Source organism: Antechinus flavipes, chromosome 2 (assembly GCF_016432865.1).
Source record: "Antechinus flavipes isolate AdamAnt ecotype Samford, QLD, Australia chromosome 2, AdamAnt_v2, whole genome shotgun sequence".
In the NCBI taxonomy this organism is placed as follows: Eukaryota; Metazoa; Chordata; class Mammalia; order Dasyuromorphia; family Dasyuridae; genus Antechinus; species Antechinus flavipes.
This window is the reverse complement of record NC_067399.1, coordinates 549,291,132-549,317,524: the sequence shown is the minus strand read 5'-3', so window position 1 is coordinate 549,317,524 and position 26,393 is coordinate 549,291,132. Positions and strand designations below refer to the sequence as shown.

Genomic DNA, 26,393 nt, shown 5'->3' with positions numbered 1-26,393 from the left:
TTTTTTTTTGTGGATAGAAATCTAATCTAATTTTGTTAGGTATTTAACAAAATCTAATCTTAACAATTTACCAACAAAAAAAAAAAAAAAAAAAAGAAAGCCAAAATCCCACAACAGTTCAGTCTTGGATTGAACTACAAAAATTGAAGATAAGATTGCAATGCCCCAGTTTAAGTCTCTGGATAGATTTCAAGGATCTATGAACTTGTTTAGGAAAAAACAATTACATTTTTATTTTTGCCAACATCTAACTGATATCTAGCATTTCTATCAATTGTAAAGTTAAAAAAAAAATAATTCTAAGAAAAGTTCTATAGACTTAACCAGAATGCTAAAGTTTAAGAACCCTTATGATAAACTACTTGAAAGTTCAACTCTGTAGTATGATAGTTAAGTTTGTATGTTCTGTGTTTTTGATGTCAAATGGGCTTAATTTTATTGTATAAGCAACTGTTAGAGTTTTTAAGGTCTTATTTTTTCAAATGAGTTTTTCTTTTTTAGTTTTTGTAGAAAAGAATTGACTTTTCTTAGTTTAGTGTCAAAATTGAAAAGGAAGATTTTTGTTATAATTTTAGGCTTAGTAGTTATTTAGACAATGAGAACTATGAAGTTCAGTGCTTTCTGAATCAGAAAGATCCCTTTCAAGGAAAATAGCAGTAGGCAAGGAGAGGTTGAGATTAGATTAGATATCATGACTTCACTCAACTCTCTGAATTCAGAAATGGTCAAATAGGGAATGTATGTCAAATAGGATCATACAAATGAAAGGACGTCAGAGGCGACAGTCCACTTCTCTCATGATGGTTCAGCTTTAGTTTTAGTGACTTGTCCAGAGTCACACAGTTAGTGTGCAAAGTAGGATTGGAACCCTCCTCTTCCTAACTTCAGAACCTGCTTTTTACACTGTGTTCAGTAATGTTTCCCATATGCAAGGAGACTCTTAATCTAAATAAAATATATTCCTTCTTAAAAATAAATTCTTTTAACCCAAAATAAAAGACTTTAATTTCATCATCTATAAAATAAGAGATTTAAAGCAGATGATTTCTAACTTTTTTTCTGGCTCAAAATTCTTTTATCTTATCATCTCTTCCAAAAAGAGAATATTTCTTAGAAGAGTACTTTAATTCAATCTTGCCAACATTTTTACTTTGAAGAGCGTATTTGTTTGCATATACACTCCTGCAGAATAATCAATGTCATGAGACATTTAGATGGTGCAGTAGAGGTAGTACTGGACCTGGGTTAGGAAGATCTGAACTCGGGTCCAGCCTCAGAAACTTATTGTGTAAATCACTTAACATCTGCCTTAATTTCCTCAACTGTAAAACGTGGATAATAGCACCTTCCTCCTCCAGGATGATCATGAGGTTCAAATGAGACAATATTTATAAAGCACTTAGCATGGTACCTGGCACATAGTAGGTACTTTATAACTGCTAGCTACTAGTAAATCTACAATATTCATTATTTTTATGAAGAAAGTTAATATATATTTTTTTTCTTTTAATTACTTCAGCAAGTGGGCAGAAATTATATGTAAGACTTTTTCAGCGCAAGCAAGTTTGGATAAAAACTAACAAGATAGATTATGGAGAGATTGGCCAAGATTTATCACCAGCGATTGAAGAATTAAAGCAAGTAGGCTTACTGCAAACAGGTATGATTAGTAATAATAAATGTTAAATGAGTATAAACTTGAATTGCTTTTAGAATAACACTAATACATCACTGTATTTCTGATTGGTAATCAATAAAAATTAATTCCTTAGTTATTTGAATTATTGGCAGTTTCACTCTTCTATTTGGGATAACGAATTATTTTAAACTAAGGTTGATCAAAGTTCAGATTAAGAGTGCTGAGATAGCTAAACAGTGTTTGCTATTATATGATTCCTCTTGATGCTGTTATACTTGAAATAAAGAAAAATAACCATTACCAAGTCCCACAAAAAGGAAGAATTTATCTGTTTTTGATTTCTCCCCTCAGAGATACTCACTACTCTTGATAGTAGAATTAAAAGCTCCAATTTTGAACCAAGTTAAAATTAATAACATTGTTAAAGTTTGCATTTTAACTTTTTTACCACATTATTTTCATCTTCTAAAATATTGAGTGGATAGATGAAAAAGTATTTATTAATTAATTAAGCACTTGCTTAAGAATACAATAGACGAGGATGCAAATAGAAAAAGTAAGACTATCCTTGTTCTCAAGTAGCTCACAATCTAATTAGGGAGACAGTACATATAGAAGAATTCAGTTTTATGTAAGATAGAAAGGCCTGGAAGTCTTCAAGATCTGCATCACTTGATGCATGGCAAGGTCCAGAAGACCTTAGGGTATATTATCTATGACATTGTTGTTGAAAGGTTATGTTTGTAGAAGCCTGACCTGAAGTTTAAATACTTATTCCACTTTAAATGCTTATGCTTTTTACTTTTGTAGAATCTGAATTACAAGATCTCTCTGAAGTACTTGAACTACTTTCTGCTCCTGAGCTAAAAACCTTAGCAAAGATATTTCATTTGACGAATCCCAATGGACAGAAACAGCAACTGCTGGACACATTTTTCAAGCTGGCCAAACAGCGTTCTATCTTTAGTCTGGGCAAGACTCAGCCCGGCATTGGTGCAGTGATTTTGAAAAGGTACCACTGTATTTTAATACTTTCATTTACCTTTATGAGTTAAAGAAATAGTACTTTCACATACTGTATTCATTGTAAAAATCAGGTGCTTATTTTAACTGGTTTGAAAAACCCCGAAAGAACTGTAAATTTTTTTCCCCTTTAAGGTTACAAGACCATTCCTAGCTTGGCTATATAGGCAATAGAGGCCTATTTTTAATACTGTAAATTTTTTCAAAGGAGAGGCAAAATCTTCTGTTTTCAAAAACAGAGGAAACAGATGATAGAGCATTCATCCAAGATCAATCTGAGTTTAAATGGGACCTCAGACACTTACCATGTAACTCTACCCAAGTCACTTAAACTTGATTGCCTCCAATAAAACAGAAGAGGAAGCAACATGGCATAGTAGAACCAGCATTTTTGGCAAGAAAGTCTAGAGTTCCAGGACTGCCTCTGATACATTATGTGTGTGTCTCTAGTGGCTTATCTTCTCAGTGCCCCAGGGAACTCTTTAAGAACAAAAATTGCTAAGTAGTTCTCATTCTATCTTTATCAGTGAAAAGTTTCCTCAGTTGTTCTCTGTAATGATGAATCACATCTGGTCAAATAAATAAGGTAGAAAACTAATTCCTGTCAAAGAAAAAAATAAAACAAATAGGGCGTTGAGTGAGTTATGTCATGTAATTAATATATTTAAATATTTTTATTAAAGTTTTTTTTTCAAAATTTTATAAATATATATTTATAGATATGTATAGATATATTTTTGTATATAGGTAATTTTCTATGTATAGATAATTTTCAACATTTACCTTTGCAGAATCTTGTGTTCCAAATTTTTTTCCTCCCTTCCTTTTCACCCTATCCCCTAGAGGGCAAGTAATCCAATAATATATTGAAATCTTATCTTGGCAGAAATTTTCATACTTCAATAAGATTTTAATATAAAAAATTCAGGACAGTCTTCAACAGCCCTTATATTTTAATATGCTGTCTTTCCTGAGCATATATACCCAGGAAACTTTATTTGTCTTCCAGTAATATTTTTAATCATTATTTATGACATGTCAGATATATTTTAATGTTAGGAATACATGAATAGAAACATAAATTACTATCCCAAATGAAAATAAAATGGATTTTTAAAATTAAAACCTTCTTCCAAAGATATATATAGATTTAAATCTAAATCTAGATCTATATCCATATATAAAGAAGCATCCTTTTTGAAAATGGTCTCAGTTCTGACAATTTGTATTTTGCCCTATTTTCATAGTAACCTATGCATGTGAAAATGTGAGCCTATTACTTCACTTAAAAACTTTACCCATTCTGTTTTGATTATTAAAATTATTTTGACCTTTAGACATGGATTTTTCCCCACTAAATTTGTTTTACAACTCTGAAAAAATGTTCTACCAAATCCATATTTGTGAATATTTTCTATTACTGCTCCATGACCTGAAGTTGCAAAGAAGGCTTTAGAAATATTTATGATTTTCTAACATTATTTCCCATTGCAATTTTTTAACTTTACTCCTTATGTAACTTCCAACTTCTAGAGTACCATGAACTAGTTTTTTATATGAAATTCTCAAAAGGTCTCCCATTTTATCAATATATATTCCTGTCAATGGTATATTTTGCAGTTCATCTCTGCCAGCTCAGGTGAAATACTTTAAGTTGGCATTTTTTAACAGAAATTGTGTTTTCCTTGAGATAAAGCATAGAGCTAGCAGTGCTATAAAGTTGGAAAGAAACTAGTAGATCTGTGTATGCTACTGACCTGTGCTAAGTCAGTTGAGTTGTCTGACTCTCAGCTTTCTTCTCTGTAAAACTAGTGATAGCATCTATCTCACAATGAACTTGTGAGAATTAAGTGAGATAATGTTCATCAAAGGCTTTTTAAGTTAAATATTGCAGGGGCTTCTGGAAGGAGAATCATAAGCATTCGAAAGAAGCGGCCTCTCTATCCACACAGAAAAAACCCCAACCAAATGGATGAAGAATGCCTACTGACCAGATTATGACCTACAGTTAGATGGATGAGTCAGAGCTTGTCTAGTAGTATATGTATGTATTTCATACACACACATGGACAGCATCAAAGATGAGTATCACATAGAAGATAATGGAGAGAATGTGACTCACACAAGAAAAAAGGAACTTTGAAGAACAGGAAGAAAAGATGCCATCAGAGAGATGTTTGACGTAAAGAAGGGCTGGTAATGTGGTAGGAGCAAGGAATGACTCCTGGGCAGACTGGGAACAGTACTCATGTCCTCACAATGGCACAAGAAAGCAAGGCAGGCCACTAGTGTTTGGGACTTCTGTGATAAACTTAGGGAAACACATGTGTAGGAATTGGGCTGAACAGATAGCAATCTGCATGGTTGAAGGGGACATTCAAATCTTTGAGAAAATGAATCCATTTGAATATTATTCAAAATAAAAAGATAAAATGATAGATTTTGCAAATATTGGCCCCATCAAATACCAAGAAAACCAAAAACTTTTCAGGCTAAAAAAGTTATTGATGGCATGTGCTAAGGTTAATTGATTACAGAATGTGAAATAATTAAAGTATTATAAAGTTCCTAAGCAGATATAGAGTATTGGGCCTAGAGTTAGGAAAACTCATTTTCCTGAATTCAAACATGACCTCAGGCATTTACTAGCTGTGTGACATTGGATAAGTAACTCAACCCTATTTGTCTCAGTTTCTTCATTTGTAAAATAAACTGGAGAAGGAAATGGCAACCAATCCACAGTATCTTTGCCAAGAAAACCCTGAATAGGGTCTTGAAGAACAACAACAAAATTCTTAGATATCTTCTATATAGGCAATACTTTCTAACATTATCCTATTTCATACTCCCCAAAGCCTTACTAGTAAATATAAATTCTGATAGCCTACTTTGCATGACACTGTGGTTTTCAGAGTGTTTTTAACTATATATGAGATCTCTTTTGATCCTTATAACCAACTCTGTGAAGTAGTTGTAGGTACTAGCATTATTTTTGCAAATGAGAAAGCTGAGGCCCAAAGAAGCTAAGTCATTTACCTAGAGTAAATAACATATCTAATAACTGATTAAAGCCAGATTTAGAACCCAGGTCTTTTAACTCCAAATTCCCTGTGCTTTTCACCATATTAGATTAGATTATAAAAGAAAGGAGGTTAGGACACTTGATTACTAATCTTGGGAAGAGGTTTGTTTTTTTGGCAATGTTATTTTAGTAATCTTTAGTCTACCTTTAGTATAGTATATAGTATGCAATATATACTATACTCTCTTCTCTCTCTCTCTGTATGTATGTGTGTATGTATATATATATATATACATACACATATATATATGTAAACACACATATGTACATATATGTATATATAAATTCTAGTACTACATTTCTAGTAAATAGAAATCCTAATTTTTTATTTAGTATAGAAATTTGCAATCATTAAAAATTATTGTACAATTTTCTGTTTAGTTGCAACAGAAAATGTAAAATTAAACATTTATAAATAAAAAAATGAACATTTATACTTTATATATATGTATATATATATGTTTGCTTATACATGTGTATGTGCATGGGTATTTTTTCTTTAAAACAAGATATACCATCAGGGAGCAATTAAAATGTCTAAACATCTTGCTGGGTTGTAGCTGTTGGTTTGATCATATTGTTGTTTCATTTTATGTATAAAGATGCTTTAAAAGGATCACATTTATCTGTATATTATGCATGCTCATGCTTTCTCAGCAGTTTAAATTTTACAAAGTACTTTCCTGATAACAGTGCTAAGAATTAAGATAAATAGTATTATGTCTATTTTACATGAAAACACATTCATTTACAGAAAACTGAGGTTCTTGGTGGTTAGACAATTTATCCATAATCACTCAGTAATAAATATAAGAGTTGGAACTTGAATCCAGGTCTTCTGGTTCTTAAGATCAGTACTCGCAGTATTTCCCAAATACTTCCTTTTACACTATACTTTGTCATCACTTCAAGAAAAAAAATTCTGGGTGATGGATTTTTTTTTTTTTTTTGCACAGTAATCATTTCTTAATACACAGTTACTTCCCCATAAATCCTCTCTTGGCAATAAAAAAACCCCAAACTCAGCAATAGCATGTGACAACATTTGCAATATTCCACATACAGTATTCCTCTCTACTGAGAGGAAGGAAATAGTTTGTCATTTGTCCTCCAGGATCAGTAGTTATGTTTTTTTATTCTGGGTTCAGTAAACTTTCATGTTATTTTTTGTTTATGTTATTGTGGGCAAGTCTGTCCTTCCACCTGAGTTTGGCTTTCATTGCTGTGTATCAGCTCATATAAACTTGTCTATGTTTTTCTAAATGCATTATATTTGTCAATATTATTAGCATAATAGCATTCCATTTCGATCATATTCCATAATTTGCTCAGCTACATCCTATTGATAGGCCCCTGCTTTGTTTCAAATGTTTTATCCTCGCATAAGGTTCTGTACTTCCTCAAGGGATCCCTGCAAATAGCTGTGCAATAGAGCTAGCTCCCAGAGGAGAAAACTGTACTGTATAGCTTGGCTTTCATTTCACTGCTGTATCATTTCCAAGCTAGCAAGATGATCCTTCTCTCTATACCAAGAAGTGATAATAACAATCAGAATTTACTTAAATATCTTTCATTTATTTGAAAAAGTGATTAGGATCAGGAGTTGAGAATTGCTAATGTTGAACATGTAATTTATTTTGCAATTAGTATTAACTATTTTGATATTTCAACATCCAGATTTTTTGTACTACAGACTGAATATAAACTCTTTAGGGTTTTTTTTTTTTGTTTTTTGTTTTTTGTTTTTTTTTACTTCTTTTGTGATAATATAATTTTGAGCAATTTGCATTTATTATCTTACATCTAATATATTTAAAGTAACAAAAATAAGCATACATCATATATGTTCTTTCTAGGGCAAAGGATTTGGTAGGACAGTCTGTAAGAATTTCTAAAGGTCCTCGGGCTGTATTTTCCCGTATTTTGCTGCTATTTTCATTGACTGATTCAGTGGAAGAAGAAGATGCTGCTTGTGGCGGGCAAAGCCAACTTTTCACAGTACTAATGGTCAACTTAGGCCGAATGACTTTTCCCAGTTATACAATAAATAGGAAAACACCAATCTTCCAAGATAAAGAAGATCTTATCAGGTAGGATTATGTCAGGTGACTGTAATAGTTAATATGTTTTTGATTGCCAGTATTATTCAGAATAAAAACAAGCTTTTGAATTTTTTTGTTTCATATATGGAAATGACTTTTGTAAGTACATGAACTACATAGAATCTATGTAGACATCTATTTAGCTCTGCATCTTATAATTCTTCTGGTGAGTGAATTATTTTATGAAACAAAGTATATTAGCTCTTCTAGGTTACTAGAGTATTAGTAAATTAATGATACAAAGGTAAGCATTTCTGCCCCTAAGTAATACTGACTAGCATGGACTACTATGCTTTTTCTAACTGAAAAATTGATCTTGGAATGAAATTAAGTATAAGACATGTGTTAAATCATTCGTTTTTATACAAACGTTTCCTTTACTTGGCTTTTCATTATGACTTTTTTAAAACATCAGATATGCTTCAGCTGCTCATATGTTGAATGATATTTCTACTACTATGGCTAATGGAAACTGGAAGGAAGCTAATGAGCTCTGCAAATGTGCAAAAGAGGATTGGAACAAGTTAAAAAATCATCCATCCCTAAGGTAATAGCTTATAGCTATGTTTGCAAATGCATATCCCAATGAACATGCTCAGTTTATATAAGACTTTTTGGGAGAGGGAGGTGGGCATAAAGACCATGTGGATTAATTATGTGGTCAAACCTAAAATAATGGGAAACATTACATTTCTTGCTTATTTAGAGTTGTGTGAAATGGAAATAATCCAAAAACTTAAAATGAACTCTTATATAAAAAGGTGTACTTTTCTGAGTGCCAACAATTCATGGGAACAATAATCTGTTTTTCACTTGTTTGTCATTTAATTGGCTGCAAACCAGTCAGCTGAATTTGAAATGCAGAAGAAACAAAGAAATGGTGCAGAGGTTATGGGAAACATACAAAGTTTATTCATCAAATGGAAATTCAAATGAGTACAATTTTGCAGATGAAACTAGGGTCAGCAGCCATTTAAAAATTCCATGTGATCAGCATAAGATGTCTCACTTCATATTTTAAGACAGTTACTGAATTTCTCCACTATATAAATATTATAAAGAAATTCTATCTTGTTCATTCTTTTTGCCACGCAATATTTATATAATATTCCTCAATGAAATCCTTTTATTTTTAGAATATTTAGAGCATCAATCCCAGAAGGAAATAGTTTTTATTTAAAAGAACTACTTATCCACATAAGAAAGGTTATTCTTTGGGAAAATAACCCTGGTTAATAGACTTTGGCTTGTGGTGAATAAATGGTGAGTGGCCAGTAGAATGACCCAAGGATACTGTTTTTTTTGTTTCATGGTGTAGGGAGCTAGCTCCCATCACTGATGCAGATCAGCAGTTGTTCTGCAGCTTAGAGTCAGGAGACTTGTCTGGGATCCTGAGAGAAGTGACTTGCTTAGTGTCTCACAGCCACTGCGCATGTGTCAGGGTGAGATTTGGGCTCACTTCTTTCTATCTCTGAGGTCAGAGCTTTATTCATCAAGCAGGGCTGCATCTTAAGGATGTGAGGATATCTCTTAAAAACCTACACAGAGAGATTTTCATTTGTATTTGTACTTAGCATCTGAAAAAGCATATATGGCTGAGGTGAATAATGGGTGTTTTTTTTTTTTTTTAAGTCATTCAGCTTATTTTTAAACCTTTGATAACTGTTTCTTTTTTTTTGTCTGAAAATCCCATATCGATGTCCTTCATTTAAGTCTTATTCTGATGCCTAATCCTGGCATCGAGGTGATCTTAGACTCATGGGACACAAGTTCTGTCTGATCCTGCCAATGTGGAAATGCTTTAGTGTAGATTTGATAAAAAGCTATTTTCCAAGAATCTCACCCCATCCCCTAGTGGCTTTTAAATACTATCACTAAAAGGGTGGGACATCAAATGGCAATTTTTTTTTTTTTTTTTTTTTAGTAATAACCATCTAGTTAAGGGAAAGGAAATCAACATTTATATAGCACCTCCTCTATGTCAGGCATGGTGCTGATGCACCACTATTATTATCATCTCATTTGATCCCCAAAACAACTCTGCAAAGTAGGAGATGTCATTATCCCCATTTTATAGTCAAGGAAATTAAGGCAAACAGAGGCCAAATGGCTTGCCCAAGGTCACATAGCTGGTATCTGAGGCCAGATTTGAGCTCTGGAAGACCTGATATTAAGCCCAACACTCTAATCACTGTGCCACCCAAATGCCTTTAAGTAATCATAGGAGTAGTGTCCATTCTGAAATTCCAGGTGTATGCATGAATCATCAAACCTGTAAGTAACATTAAATTCTTGGTATGACAACTGTATTCTAGATACCATGAAGATTTACCTCTTTTCCTGCGGTGTTTTACTGTTGGGTGGATTTATACAAGGATTTTTTCGAGAGCAGTTGAAATACTACAAAGATTGCACATGTATGAGGTATGTTTTGAATACTTTTCTGCTCTCTTAGGTTATATAAATGCTAAGATTATGAAAAAAATCAGATTTATGCATATGATTTAATCTTATTTTGCTGTCAAGTAGACTAGCTCTGAATTTTTTCATATATTTTTGTAGTCAGTAGTAATATACTTTATATAATATATGTACTTCACAGGATTTTTTTTTGGGGGATGAGGTAGAGGGAAGAGAAGAAGAGAGATCATAAAATTATTAACCATTATTGGAATCCTTATTTTGTTTCTTCTTATGATGAATGAATGAATGAAAAATTTGAAAGACATAATGTCTGGGAAATTAATAACAAATTTTATTAATTAAGGTTAGCAGATTAATTAATAAAATGATGGTCATTTGTCTTCCATAAATCAAAAACAAACATTGGGACCACTGAAAATGTATTACACTTGAGGGTGGAAATCAACCCGGATTGGTTAATGTCTACCCCCTCATTCCATGTTAAGGATTATTTCTCTCACTTTTTTCTGAAGAATGGTTCTAACAGGATGTACATGATAAAAGAGAAATAAAAAAGGAAAGGTAAAATACAAACTTGATATGAAAATAAACTTGCATCTCAACCATTTTTCACCATGTATCATGGATTATTCAGAAAGGAAATAACTGGAAATAAAAAGGATGCAAAAAACAAGAAATTGACTTTATGCTTATATCAAAAATAGTTTGTGAGAACTGTTAAGGTTTACTTCTGTTTTTTGGCATTCTCTATTGAAAAAGGTCATTATAAAAAGATGATTTTATATGTTAGTAAACAATGACTATAATAGTCACACGTGGGCCAGTTTGCTCAGTTGACCAGAGTGTGGTAGTTTGAAAAAACTGGTTTCCCAGGGACCAGTTTGCATGACCTGGAGAAAAGTTGTAAAAAGTTAATGTGTACAAACCACAATCCCGAAACCTGGCTGGTCGCAGCACTTAATTACAAAGATGTTTGATGAAAAATATGGTTGTCCAACTCATCATACATGAAAGATAACTCAGAATGTATGTAGCAGCTTCATCTTTGGGTGGAAATGTGACTCCATTTTGCAATGTTAACTGATTTATAGATTTAATTCATCTTAAATCAGTTTTCTAAATGAAAGCTTTTTTTCCTATAGGAAGCAGTTGAGGAACTTAAAAATCTTTTATCACAAAAAATATATTGTCTTGAGAGCAGAGGTCGATGGTGGGACAGATTGGCACTTAATTTACATCAACATTTGAAACGCATTGAACAGGTATCATTATTAACTAATATTAAATTTTTAAAAAATATATGATCAACTACTGTGCTAAAATTTTAAAAAGCCATTTAAATCTTTTAAGTACTTGAGTATTACTCTTGAAAAAATGTTGTAATTAAAACACTTACTTCTTTGTTGGTTGTTTCTGTTTTCCAACCTCCTCCTATCCTCCAAGAAAATTTCATAAGGATTCTAAAGAAAAATTTCAAATAGAAGTCTGATACATATTGTTAATAAAAAGTAATTTTAAACTGCAGTGTCCTGTAGGCAGAACTTGTTATATGCCCTCCAATAGAGCATATGTCAAAACTGTTTTGATATTTTTCATTATATCCCCAGTTCTAGTACATAATAACTATTTAAGAAATGCTTATTGAATTGAATAGAAGATATTCTTATGAAAATTATAGACATTCCAATCAACTTAAATGTGGAATAATTTGGTAATTATTAGAACTATATGTAAGAGTTAAGAATGAGGATTCTAGGGACATAGACTTTTGTTGAAAGAGAACTTGAAAATTTGTCTAGTCCAACTCTCATCTTGCCGAGAACGCAGAAATCCCAGGATAAGAGGCAGAGTGAGGATTCGAACCCAGGTCCTTTAAGCCTAATTCCAGGTCTCTCTCCATTGTAGCACTTCTCTCTGGATAATTAGAGAAGGCTTTTGGAAAGAAGCCATTTTGAGCTGGGATTTGAGAGTGGGTGGGATTTCAACAGACTAAAAGCAAAGGTAGGGGCCAGTTTGGACAACAAGCTGGAACCTAAGAGGGCAGGTGATGAAATATGGGTTGAAGCCAGAATGTGGCACTGAATGCCAGGCTTCTGGGCTGTTTTTGGTCAGCATTATGATCTAAATTCTTGGAGGGCAAGAACCATTATTTGTTTTAGTCAGAACCTAGATGATCAGAATTATAGTTGGGGAAACAATCTCCCAATGGTATATTGATGATTAGAAGAGGAAGGCACTTAAAGGTGGAAAAAGCAATAGACAGCTCTTTGTCCTAACTGAGATTATTATTGAGAAAAGCCTGAACTGAAGTGATGGAAGTGGGATGGATAAGAAAGACATCTTGGAGGCATAAGGAGCAAGGAAGATGGAAGGAGCCAGAGACGAAAACCAAGTTTTGCTCCTGAGTGTCTGGAAGAATGAACAGAAACAAGCAATGAGTTCCGAGTGGGTTTGGAGAGTCAGAAGTGGGGAAGGCATTGTGTTTGGATGAATTGTATCTATGAGAGATCGCAGGGAGAAGAGAGAAGGGGCAGAGCAGAAGTGAACAAACACTTGATAAACATTTTCTATGTGTCAGGCACCAGCTTCTCACAGCAACCCATGTGAGATAGGTGCTATTATTATCCCCATTTTACAGTTGAGGAAACTGAGGCAGACAAGATTAAGTGACTTACCCAGCTCTCACAATGAGGTAGTTTCTGAGGTTGGCTTTGAACACAGATCTCTCTTATACCAGGATCAGGGTTCTATGCCCTGTTTTGAATAGATAATGACAAAATGTGGTACTGCATCTTCTGCCTATTTTCTTCCTATGTTTTTCCATGAGTAAGGAAAAAAAACAGTTTTGAAATCCTGTATGGTACTTTATCTATACTTTATTAAATGATTAACCTCATACAATTGGATTGGTTCACCTGTTGCTACCCAATACTATGATTAGTAGAGTAGAAGAGCTTTGAAGTAGAAAGTGGTTTTGTTGGCTGACATTATCAGAGAGCAGAGTGGGGAAGTAAAAAAAACTATTAAGCACAGCTGAATTGGAATAGTAGCTCTTTGTATGTCCAGTTGTTGGTTTCACCCCCATCTTCATTCCAGTCTTGCATTGGTGTTGAATACTTGAGTCTGATCCTCTTTGAGCTTTTGTTTTTTCAATTGGCACATTAAACAAACTATGATGACTTCAGGGTGGAAAGAACTAACTATGGAATGTAGAAATATTGAATGTTTCTTGCAAATCTAAAAACTGCTCCAAGTGTTTCAAGTGAATAAAAGTCCTTTTCCTCTTTAAAAGCATATAGATAGGATGTTTTGCTTTTCATCTCCTTTATTACCTTCATACTTTTTTTTTTTTTTAACTAGGATGAATAGCAAAAATGCTCCAAATGTGTCAAAAGTCTTTTGTGGTCTTTGTGGTCTTCCTTTCATATACTTGTAAGCTTAGAATGAATATTTACATCAGATAATTCCCATGGTTACTTCTCTGAAAATGATTTTGTATACTTTCAGATATTTAAGTTTTTTCTCAGCTTTCTTTTTCTTGCTAAAGAATCCCAATTCCTTATGTCTTTCCTCATAGGATTTAGTTGATAATCCTTGAATATTCATATTCTGTCCTTTCCAAACTTCTGTAGTAATGGAATGAACAACTAGGTAGCATAACCTACAAAGGCAAGAAAGGAGGATTCCTATGCTAATCCTATGGGGTTTGTTTATCCCATGCTTTTAAAAATAAATATGCTGTATTACTGCTTCTGCTTTAAGGGTCTCCTGGTAAATACACATTTAGACAATCTTTTATTATCTTGCATTTGCTATTTAGGTTTTATTGCTCTAAATTTGACTCTAGAAGTGGCTACATTTTTTTTTTTAATTCTTCTAATTGAAAAAGTTTTTAGAAAAAAAAACCTAGTTAAAATCCAGTTTCTAGTCCTGGCTTTCATTCTACCTATTTATGTAGTCATAGGCAAGTTAATCACTTTGGGGCTTCAGTTTTCTCATCTATAAAATGAGGGGGTAGAAGAGAGCTGTGATTTAGTGCTTATTTAGAACTGTGGTTTCAATGATTCAAAAGTCCTTTTGCAAAGATTTAGTAGCCATTATTGTGCTCTTTCACTGGGTAACATAGGCAACCAGTTAGTATCACATAGTTAATAGGTTGTGCTTCATCATACATTTACATGCATGATTTCAGAGGAGTTTGAGAACTGCATAAAGCAAAATTCAATACAACAGTACTAATTTTTAAAGTGTTTCTTTTGTTAATTTGCTAGGTTGAATAATTCTCATAGCATCCTATTACACTAATTGAAAGTCTGTCATGTTTGAGACTCTCAGGTGTGATTCTGTTCTACCTTATAGACTATTCAATGTATCACAGAAGGATTGTTGGATCCACATGTAAGAACAGGACATCGTTTTTCTCTTTACCAACGAGCAATGAGACTAAAAGATTCTCCAAGTTGTAAAAAATTCAGCCATCTCTTTCATAAAATGCCAATTATGACTATTAAAGATGTTAACCATGTGAGTAAATTTCATTTAGTTCCCACGGTCAAGATTAAGTGGTTGAACTTTTTTTAATAAAGCAATCAACTTAAAAATAATCTTTTTTTTTTTTGTATCTTTCAGTATTAAAGATTCACATTTTGAATACATTCTATTCTTTTTTTCTTGCCTATCTTTATGATCAGGTGTTCACAAAATGTGATTTACTTCAAACAAAGTCTGGTATTTTTCTTTCTTCCATTCAAGTGAATAAAAGTCCTTAACCTTGTGGTTTTCTTTATGCTATCTAATAAAAGAAGCTTCCTGCAGTATTTTGCTAGTTTTTTAATTCTGAATTGATTCCAGAGCAGTCAATTCCAGCTATCAAATGGGAGTGGATGGGAAGTGGGAAAACAATAGTATAAACTCTATAGTTCTCATTGTTATAAATTTATCAGTTACATGTTTATGTTACCTCTCAAAAATGTATCTAGTCTACCCATGACCAATTATGAATTAATAGAATATTTTGTTACTTCATGAAAACAGTTGTGTTAAGTTAGGCTGATTTGTTTTGATATCTGTTCTAATATTGTTTAGGTGACCATAAAAGGAAAAATGTGTCCCCAAAGTGGAATGGGAAAGTCTGTGTTTCTTATGCAGGAAACTGAGACAGAAGGAGATGAATGTACTCCAACCACAGTCATGTGTTCAGTTGAGGAGCTAGCTCTAGCCTATTATAGGCAAAATGGTTTTGACCAAGGTAATATAACCAACTTTAAAAAAAAAAAAAAAGGTTTTTAAAATTTCTGTTTTTACATCATCTATATATCCTTTTATATTAAATCAGTACATTACAAAGTCAGACTTTGGATGACTTCCACTCTGCAGATTAGTAAGGGATGGCATCTTCTCATAGTTCCTTTTTGGTATTGGGCCTGTTTTTTATAATTCTACATTTATATTTCGATTATATAAATTTCCATTTATATTGTTGTAGTCATTGTATAGATTGTTATCTAATGTTTGCTTCACTTTGCATATTAGTCTTTCTGTACTTTCTGTAGTCATCATTTCTCTTTTTAAAAAAATTCTTTTTATTTAGTATTTTATTTTTCCCCATTTACATGTAAAACAATTTTTAACATTTGTTCTTAAAACTTTGAGTTCCAGATTCTCTTCCTTTCTCCCTCTCTACTCCCCCCTTATTGAGAAGACACATGTGAAATTATGCAAAACATTTTGTGTCATATTGTGAAAGAACTCCGTCCCCCTCCCCCCCAAAAAAAACTCAAGAAAAATAAAGTTTTAAAAAAGTATGCTTCAGTTTGTATTGAGACACAATCAGTTCTTTGTTTGGGTATGGATAGTATTTTTTGTCTTTCAGAGTTGTTTTGTATCATTGTATTGCTGAGAATAGAAAAGCCATTCACAGCTGACCTTCTTACAATATTGCTGTTACTTTGTACATTTCACTTTGCTTGAGCTCATGGAAGTCTTTCTGAGAGCATCCTGCTCATCATTTCTTATAACATAATAGTTTTCCTTTATAATCAGATACCACAGTTTATTCAGCCATTCCCCACTTGATGTACATCCCCTCAATTTCCAATTCTCTGCCCTGAGAAAAGAGCTGCTATTTGCCCATCTATTACCTCAAAATTGTTTTAATTTGCATTTTTCCAATCAACGGTGAGTTAGAGTATTTTTTTCAGATAACTATAAATAGCTCAATTACTTCATCTAAAAACTTCATATCTTTTGATCATTTATCAGTTGAGGAATGGTTTTTGCTTTTTATAAATTTCATTCCCTACATGGTTGAGAAATGAGACCTTGAGAGCCTTGCTTAAAAATTCTTTTCACAATTTGTTAAGTATTTGCTAAGTATTATAATAACTATTTTTCTGAGTTTATTCTATTTTCTTTCTCCTTTCACCTTCTCCGTTGACTTATGTGGTTATCATTTCTTACTGCATAGTAATATTCCATTCCATCCATGCATTACTTTTTGTTTAACCATTTCCCAATCAATGAACATCTTTTCCCTTTTGTTCTGTTTTTTTTCTTTCACAACATGACTAAGTTGAAAATATGTTTAACATCATTGCAAATGTACAACATTTGCTTACCATCTTGGGGGGAGTAGATGGGAGGGAAGAAAGGAAAAAAAAATGCAGTTCAAAATCTTACAAAAAATGAATGTTGAAAGCTATCTTTACATGTAACTGGAAAAAATAAAATACTATTTACCCCAAAAAAATGTTGCTATAAGGATTATGGTATATGGAAACTTTCTTCTTGTGAATGGCCTTTGAGAATATGCTTAGCTATGGACTTTCTGTATTAAAAGGATATAGACATTTTAGTCACTTTACTTGCATAATTCCAAAATGATTAGATTAGATTCACAGATTCACTAACAATGTATTAATGTGACTTTTTACAATTCTTCTAAATATTAACTGTGTCTTTTGTGTTGTTTATCTTCAGAATTATTTTGATTTACATTTCTCTTATTGTTAATAATTTGGAACATTCTTCCATTTGATAATAATTTACAATTCTTATTTTGAAAACTTTGTATTGCTTGACTACTTAGATATTTGTGAAATATCTTTTAGTCAAAGAAATTAACCATCAGTCTAATGCAGTCATACATTACAATAGTGACGAGAGCCTGCAGGATGGTGGCCACTATGTGAAAGTAGAGAAGACAGCATATATAAGAAACATTACAAAAGTAGAAACAACAGGTCTTGACTACTAATTGGATAGGGAAGGGTGTGAGAGAGAGTGGGGAGTCAAGGTTGGCGCTTGAGTTGTGAGCCTGGGTGATAGGAAAGATAGTCTTGATAATAATAGGAAAATCTGAAAGAGTTCAGGGGTGGGAGGTGGGGCAAAGAGATAGGGAAGATAATGAATTTAGTTCTGGATATGTTGAGTTTAAGATATCTACTTGACATCCAGTTTGAGATGCCTATTGTTTTCTTTCTATACTTAGTTCTTCCGTTTAAGAATTAGGACTATAATGTCTTATAAAAGGAATTTGTTAGAGTATTTGTTCTCAATTTTTGGTAATAATGTAGTAGAGTTATTATTTGTACTTTAAAAGTTTATTAGGATTCCCTTTTGAACCCTTACAGACCAGTTTTTGTTGTTGTTGTTTGTTTGTTTTTTATTCTTTTTCTTTTGGTAGTTCCTTTATAGATAGTTCTTCAATAAAATTTGATTATCTGAGATCTCTATTTGACATTCTATTAGAGTATTTTATATTTTTGAAGGCATTCTTCTATTTCTCTTATTGTTAATAATTTGGAACATTCTTCCATTTGATTGATAATAATTTACAATTCTTATTTTGAAAACTTTGTATTGCTTGACTACTTAGATATTTGTGAAATATCTTTTAGTCAAAGACTAAAAGACATGAAGGGACATGAAGCTAATGTTTGAGGTCAGATTTGAACTCAGGTCTTCCTAACTCCAGACCTGGTGCTCTGTCTATTTTATACCACCTAGCTGCTCCTTCAGTCAGCTAAGAAATGCTATAATAGAATTGACACCGAATTCTGGAAGGATTGGGATACTTTCTTCTTTTCCTGTTAAAGGGTTCTCTTTCCTCCGAGTCTCCATCTGTATCCTACATACATCCTAGGCTTAATCACTGACTAATTTTTGGTATGTGTGTGTATGGGGTGGGGAGGGGAAGGAAAGGAAAATTTAGTCCTTATACAAGTTCCCAGATCATGTGGAGCATTCTCTATAGAGATATAAGACCTAAGAGTTGACTTCATCAATCACTCACTCCCACTTTTCAGTGAGAAACCAGACTAAACTTGATGAAAACTCTTTTATGGTTCCCTCAACACTTCAGGCCATTCAATGAGATCTGTAGGAGATTTTTAAGGTGTCCTTTTTACACGAAGCACATGAAGTTTCTCTTAATCTGGGAACCATAGTTGACCCTCTTTGAACTTTGAGCAATTTGGATGCCTATTCTCAGAGTCTTCTGGAATATCCCCCAGGAGATACCAGCCACTGTAAGGATGGTTACTGCAATTCCAGACTCATCCAATATCAGGATAAGTAGGCTAAGTTAAAAGCTAAATATATCATGTAAATTTTCAACAAGAGTGAGGCTCCCAGGAAAAAAGGGATTAATCACTTAGAGTTGAATGCTTGGGATTTCTATGCCAGCAGGCAAACATTATCCAATGAACCTGATTTTTAAAAGGATGTCAGACAAGCTATCTAGATCCATGTCACAAATAAGGGCAAGTAGTCTGGGCCTTATAGAAAGTAAAAGCAAATAATATGAACATTTATGTAGTATAATAGTATGCTCTAGGTAAACTACTAGCCACTAGTGTTTTAGAATGCAAAATCCAAAAAATTTTTCATGTTAACTGCAGTGTGCATACTAGCTTACAATAACATAACAGATAATGGTACATAACCCCTTCTTACAGTAAAATATTGTCTCAAAAGAGTTTGTCTGGCTTTTAAGGATATATACTCCCAAAATGAAAATTGAAGCTTAAAAAGGGGGGAAGTTCCTGTTTTTCTAGTGAATTCAGGATATTTATCCAGTAATGAAAGTTCCAGGTGGAGAATCTCTCAGTAGATTCCCCAAAATACAAAGGACTTAACATTTAGCCTGAATGATATCTCCTCCCTGATCAACCCGTAGTTCATAGTTCTAAGAATTCTTATTTCAGATATCACTCTTAACAAATGCATCTTAAGTTCAGGAGTGAGGCTACATCTGCCCCCCAGCCCACTCCCACTCCCAGGTTTCCAGGTATTTACCTAAGGAATTGGGATAATTCCCTAATGCCACAGGCTTGAGTCTCTAGGAGTATGTTTCCTCTCTAGCTCCTGCAGCCACACTCCCATACCATCTTGGTCTCTGAAAAGAGTAGGCTCAAATTTAAAGTACTTTCTATGTAGCATTTGTCCTTTCATATATATTGCCAAATGTTCTATAGCTAAAGGATGGCTATGTCCACATCTTTGCTTCTGCTAAAATCCCTCCCCCTATCCTTGTCCACCCTCCTTCCAGGCCCTCAGGTTCACAGGGAAGGTATCTTCCTACATTGTAGGTGTCACTCCCCATTCCTATCTCTTGCTATCTCTTCATATCTAATCTGTTGCCGTAGTCTGTTGATTTTCCCTTTGCAATAACTTTTTCTCTCTTCTGAGACTGTCACCACTCTAGTGTGGGGCCTCAGCATGTCCCTTCTGTTCTCTTGCAATTGCCAGCTAGTGGATCTGCATAAATATTGCTCAATAGATAAGGAAGAGATATGAACAAATAGTTCTCAGACTGTTTGGCATTGGCCTCCTAGCAGTTCCAAGGACAAGATATTTCATCTCTTGCCTGGACTTCCTCTGGCTGTCTTTCATTCCATGCCTGGAAGGCCCTTCTTCCTTATCTACATCTACCGGGCTTCCCTGACTTCCACAGAAGGCCCAACAAAAATCTCTTCTACAGGGAGCCTTTCCCAGCCCCTCATAATTCTAATGACTTCTCTCAATTATTTTCTATTTATCCTGCATATGGCTTGTTTGTGTGTATGTGTTTACTTGTTGTCTCCCATATTAGACATGGAGCTCCGTTGGGGAGGAATTGTGTTTTGCCTTTTTTTGTATCTTCAGAGCTTAACAGAGCACCGGGCATATAAATGACTGACTATGAAGCCAGTTGCTTAGTAATGAATTTGCAATTAGCACATCCTTGCCTTTAATCTTCTGAAAAAAAGAGCAAATATTCTTAATTATTATCCAGCTTGATGGGAATCCAGCCTCTGGCCATTTCTGTGTCATCTTTTGTTTTCTCTCTAATTTCTACTGACTAGGGATCAGATTCTACATCTTGCCTTTTTGATTTGCCTTTGTTTCCCTATTCAAAATTTCAGTATTTTATGTACCAACACTTCTTCCACATATTTCCACGAGGTCTTTGAAATATCTAAAATGACATAGTTCATAATATCTGAAAAAAAGTAATTATTTAAGGAATAATACTTTGCTATTCTAAACTAGACTCCCTTACATAAGCAAATGGCAATACTAATATATAACTTATTTTTGTACTATGTTATAGTCCTCAAAATATTGTTTATTAGTAATTTGAAAACTAAGCATTTTGTAAATATGTCTATTTGGAGCTTGTTGCCATTAATTTAAAGGAAGAATTTAAATTTTGTCGGATTTCCATTTTAATACTGGAAACCAGAATATCTATATGATTTTTGTCCTAGGTATTCATGGAGAGGGGTCCACATTTATTACATTATATAGCCTTCTACTGTGGGACATAATTTTCATGGATGGAATACCAGATGTTTTTCGAAATTCCTATCAGGTATTTATATATATATATTTAAATAATTCTTTATGCATCTTTCTAATAATTCATATTTTTGCAATATAGTTTTACATGTAATAGAAGGTTGAAAACATTTATTTTAAATTTTTTATATCCTAAAATTATCTTCTTGTACTATATACCATTACTATATACTAAAAGCCCAGCTTCTTAAATGGTGAATCATGACTCCATATGGGTCTTGTAATAGAATGTGGGGATCATGAAATTAGGATTTATTATCAGCAAATCTTTGATTTGTTTACCTATTTTATATATTTACATACCCAGAGTTACATAAAAATTTCTCAGCTGAAAAGGGGTCACAAGTGGAAATAACTTAAGAAGCCCTGTACTATAGCATCCTATTTTATACTATGTACTTATTATAGTGATATTTTAAATAATTATGTTGAATTCTAAATTATTAGTAAATTAATCTTGAATCTTATGAACTTAGAATGTGATATATGTGTATATTAAGTTTATTTAGCCTAAATTTCTTTGGAGGTTCTATCAGTTATAAAAAAATTATCATCACAAAATGCTTTAACTCTACTATTGATGTATCAACTGTTTTTTTTTCCTCCTGAGGCAGTTGGAGTTAAGTGACTTGCCCAGGGTCACACACCTAGTAAGTGTTAAATATCTGAGGTCAGATTTCAATTCAGGTCCTCCTAATTTCAGGGCTGGTGTTCTACCCAATGCATCACCTTTTAAGAAAAAAAAAAGATTCAGATCAGAATGACATTTTATTTAAATTGACTTTTAAAAACTTGACAACTTTTAAAAATTTCTCTAATTCCATTTTGGATGCCATATTACAGACAATATTTACTTACATTTCTATTCAGGCATTCCCATTGGATTTGTACACAGACAATTTCTATGAAAACAGACGTGATGCCATAGAGTCTAGGCTCCAGATGATTCATGAGGCTTCTCCTGAGACTCTGAAAGTATGGATTGCGAATGTATGGAATGCTCAGGAGGGGAAAGTAGCATCAGGAGTCAACTGGGACAGGTTCTCTTCTCTTCAGCAAGCACAGGTAAAGGGAAAGTGTCTGATATCCTGCCTTAAGTTGGCTAGAAAATAATCTCTCCCAAATAAGTTGGGGGCAGTTTCTGCTGAATATCTTCCAACAAGTTCCAACAAGGGCTAGACAAGTCTCTCTATCCCCGAATCAACCAGTTTCTCACTGTACTTCTCCAGATCCATACCTGCAACCATAAAATCTTATCTGCCTTCTTTATTTCTCTGTTATTGCTACTTGTACAGGGTCAGAACTGCTACAGAATTTCTATTACTATCTCTAGGTTCATTGTTTCCTTAAAACATAAACCAACATTATGAGATATTTCTATTCAGAGCAGATAGAGGTATTGTGATAAGTGGCTAAAACAAAAATTTTATTTAAAATAACAAGCCAGTAAAATATATTGCTCGCTGATGTTTTAGTTTATTTGAGTTTAGTATAATTGACATACAGTCCAGGAAAAAAAAAAATGTGATTTACTAGAAGCACAGGGTATGTCCACATTAGATTGGACTCATTGTTCATCTAACTTGACATTCTTTTATTAGCCAAAGCATCATTGGAAAGTGCCTTTGGAAAGTATGATTGACATCAACTCTTAAAGTTATGCATATCTCAGCTTCTCTTAGTAATGTATGCTTTTGTCACTTATAAATTTGTAAATTTGTTCATATACTTTTGGGAATCAGTTTTGTTTCATTTCCATTAGTCCCTTCTAAACTACTTTATTCCTTAAGTGTTGTTACATGTTTTTTGAAATCATATATAGGTAGACAATTATGATCCTATGCAATTGGAACTTTATACTAATACCTTTTTATTTAATTTATTTATCAATTTACTTTTTTGTCTAATGTACATAATGTAACTCTGTAAAATTATGATTTAGATGCATATAAGTAGCATTTGTATTTTTCTTTTTTTTGTCTTTGAAAGGAAGTTTTTATTTTGTTGTTTTGTTTTTAATTTTAATAGCTTTTTATTTACAAGTTATATGCATGGGTAATTTTGCAGCACTGACAGTTGCCAAACCTTTTGTTCCAATTTTTCCCCTCCTTTCCCCCACCCCCTCCCCTAGATGGCAGGATTAAATACAAAATAAATATATGTGTGTCCAAACCATTGTTTTGCTGTACAAAAAGAATCAGACTCTGAAATATTGTACAATTAGCCTGTGAAGGAAATCAAAAATGCAGGTGGGAGAAAATATAGGAATTGGGAATTCAATGTAACGGTTTTTAGTCATCCCCCAGAGTTCTTTCGCTGGGTGTAGCTGGTTCAGTTCATTACTGCTCCATTAGAACTGATTTGGTTCATCTCATTGCTGAAGATGGCCAGGTCCATCAGAATTGATCATCATATAGTATTATTGTTGAAGTATATAATGATCTTCTGGTCCTGCTCATTTCACTCAGCATCAGTTCGTGTAAGTCTCTCCAGGCCTTTTTGAAATCATCCCGTTGGTCATTTCTTACCGAACAATAATATTCCATAATATTCATATACCACAATTTATTCAGCCATTCTCCAATTGATGGGCATACACTCAGTTTCCAGTTTCTGGCCACTACAAAGAGGGCTGCCACAAACATTCTTGCACACACAGGTCCCTTTCCCTTCTTTAAGATCTCTTTGGGATATAAGCCCAGTAGTAACACTGCTGGGTCAAAGGATAGCATTTGTGTTTTTCTAAATAAAATTCAAAATTATCAAATTAGACCATTTATAATTTCATTAATGCTGTATAAAAGCAAAAACAATTTATATACTGTAAAATTTAAGATATCTATTCATTGAACTAGAAATAAAAATTTGCATGAAATATAGTATCTGTGACAGGATATGATTTTAAGACTAGCATATAAACAGTTTGAAACCTGGGTGATAAGAACAGGACTTTCTTTTGCTAACATTGGGGCATCTCTGGGCACGGGTTTAATTGTCATCTTTAGGTTGATGATTCACATGTATATCCAACCATTTCCTGAGTTTTGCATCATGAACTGCCAACTATACCTTTCACTTTGGCTGTTATACAGTTCAGTCTCAATTATGTCCAAAAGAAAATTAACCTATCTTCTGTCTCCCACCAAAAAAACCATACATCCCTTTTCCAAACTTCCTTTTTTCAGTTTGAGGGAACTATCTTTTTTTCCCATTCTCCAGTTTCATTAACCTCAGCATAGTCCTCGACCCTTCCGTCTCTCTCACCCTACAAGCCAATCTGTTGTCTTTTCAACATCTACAGCATCTTTTCTATCCAGTGCCAGCTTTCCCTTCCCATGAAAAGCACCTTGGTTCAGACTCTTGTCATCTCTCAGCTGGACTGTTGATAATGGCCTCATATTTGGATTCCTTGTCTTCATTCTCTCCCCATTCTGATTTCTCATCCTCTACACAGCTGCCAAAGTGGTTTTCCTCATCTGACCCTTTCTTCCCTATTCAATAAATTCTAGAGGCTCTCTTTTGTCTCTAGCTTAAAATAGAAATTCCTTAATGCCACCACAACCTGTCTTTCTAGCTTAATTATACATAGTTCTCCTACCTTCACTCTATAGTCAGTGTAAATGGCCTCTTTTCTGTTCACACAGAATCACATAAATCACACAGGCTTTTGGCAGCCTACTTCCAATCTTCCTGTCTTAAATTGGCTGGTCTATGCCAGGAATGAACTTCCTTCTCATCTCCATCTGACAGAATCCCTATCTTTCTTTAAAACTCAGCTCAAGCACTACTTTCTAAATGAAGTCTTCTTGATTCTTCCTCTCCCTACTACTAGTGCCCTCTCTTCTTAAACTATTCATTATTTGGTATTTTTTATGTAAATATATGCATCCATCCATCCATACTCATATACTCACAAATATGGATACATACTTGTTTTTGCTTTTGCCTACTTTCCTCTTCTCACCACTCCTAGCTCCAAGGAGAATAAGAGGTTTTTTGGAACTTGGGATCATTTCCTTTCTTTGCCTTTGTATCTACAGTGTCCAACATATAATAGTTGTCTGTCGGTTGAATAATAAATTGATATTTTTAGTAAAGCCCAAACTAGGACAAGGTGACTGGAACTTTGTCCCAAGGTGCCAAAATTTAAAGGACCTTAAGTTCCTCAGGCCTACTGTCTCTATACCTCATAGTCTTGTAGCACCGTGCCATGGCCCTTAGATCTGTCTTGTGGCTATTCTTGTTTCCTCACTTGCATCTATTCAAAGTATTAGCTTCTTCTATTCCTTGAGCTGATACCTGCCATCATTTTCATATTCTGGGTCTCACTGGTTTACTGCTAGATCTTCTTGCAACATTACGATTGTCTTCCACCACTTTGCCTACTCCTACTATCAAGTCCCTTACCATCTGGGGGCGATGTAAGTCACAATTATAGTATAGAAGTGCAGGCTAGATTTTGGGGGGCATGGAGTACCTTTTCCTTATCAAGAAGCAACTAAAAGCTACCTGTGTGCAAAAAAGTAAAGGCCAATTCTTGCTAGAAGTGGGATCCAAAGACCTCTTATTATAGTGGTAATCTCATGGGTCTATCCATCTTCCACCACAGTTGTTTCAAAACCCAGAATTCCTAGCTGTGTTTCTGGTGTTTAGAATGCTCACTGGATAGTTTAGGAATGATTGCTGTATTTTCTGACTATAAATTCCAGGTTCATATGAAAAACTTTAGAGCAGCACATAATTGGTTCCACATTTCAGTATATTTTTCCCACTCTGGATCCATGATTTCATTGATACAGAGAGCTCTTGGTGAAACAATTTCCTTAACCAATGAAAGTCTCTGTTATCTTAAAAAGTTGCTTGAACTACTGAGAGATACATTGACTTGCGCAGGGTTACACAGCCAGCATGTATCAGAGGTGACACTTAAACTCAAGACTATCATATTTTAAGTTTGTTTTCTATCTAATATGTCTTGGTGCTTTCCTTTGCATTGTATGCTTATTCCTTTAAAAGAATTTTCTTTTAAAATATCTCATTTTGTGAGATGTTCCAATAGAGCAGTAATGAAGTAAACCAGCTACATCCAGCGAAAGAATTCTGGGAGATAACTATGAACCACTACATAGAATTCTCAATCCCTCTATTTTTGTCCATCTGCATTTTTGATTTCCTTCACAGATAAATTGTACACAATGTCAGGGTCCGATTCTTTTTGTACAGCAAAATAACTGTATGCTAATGTATTCATATATTGCCTTTAACTTATATTTTAACATAT

At 33.7% G+C, this 26,393-nt stretch overlaps 1 protein-coding gene across 1 annotated transcript in view; it reads left to right on the top strand.

Annotated features, from left to right (window-relative positions):
• FAN1 (FANCD2 and FANCI associated nuclease 1) overlaps positions 1-26,393 on the top strand; it is a 32,713-nt gene that overhangs the window by 5,151 nt on the left and 1,169 nt on the right. Inside the window, exons 3-12 of the mRNA XM_051980949.1 lie at positions 1,520-1,660; positions 2,450-2,651; positions 7,601-7,834; positions 8,262-8,393; positions 10,162-10,270; positions 11,413-11,532; positions 14,630-14,794; positions 15,356-15,518; positions 21,022-21,125; positions 21,983-22,177. Coding sequence (XP_051836909.1) covers positions 1,520-1,660; positions 2,450-2,651; positions 7,601-7,834; positions 8,262-8,393; positions 10,162-10,270; positions 11,413-11,532; positions 14,630-14,794; positions 15,356-15,518; positions 21,022-21,125; positions 21,983-22,177 — 1,565 coding nt within the window. The remainder of the gene's footprint in view (positions 1-1,519; positions 1,661-2,449; positions 2,652-7,600; positions 7,835-8,261; positions 8,394-10,161; positions 10,271-11,412; positions 11,533-14,629; positions 14,795-15,355; positions 15,519-21,021; positions 21,126-21,982; positions 22,178-26,393) is intronic.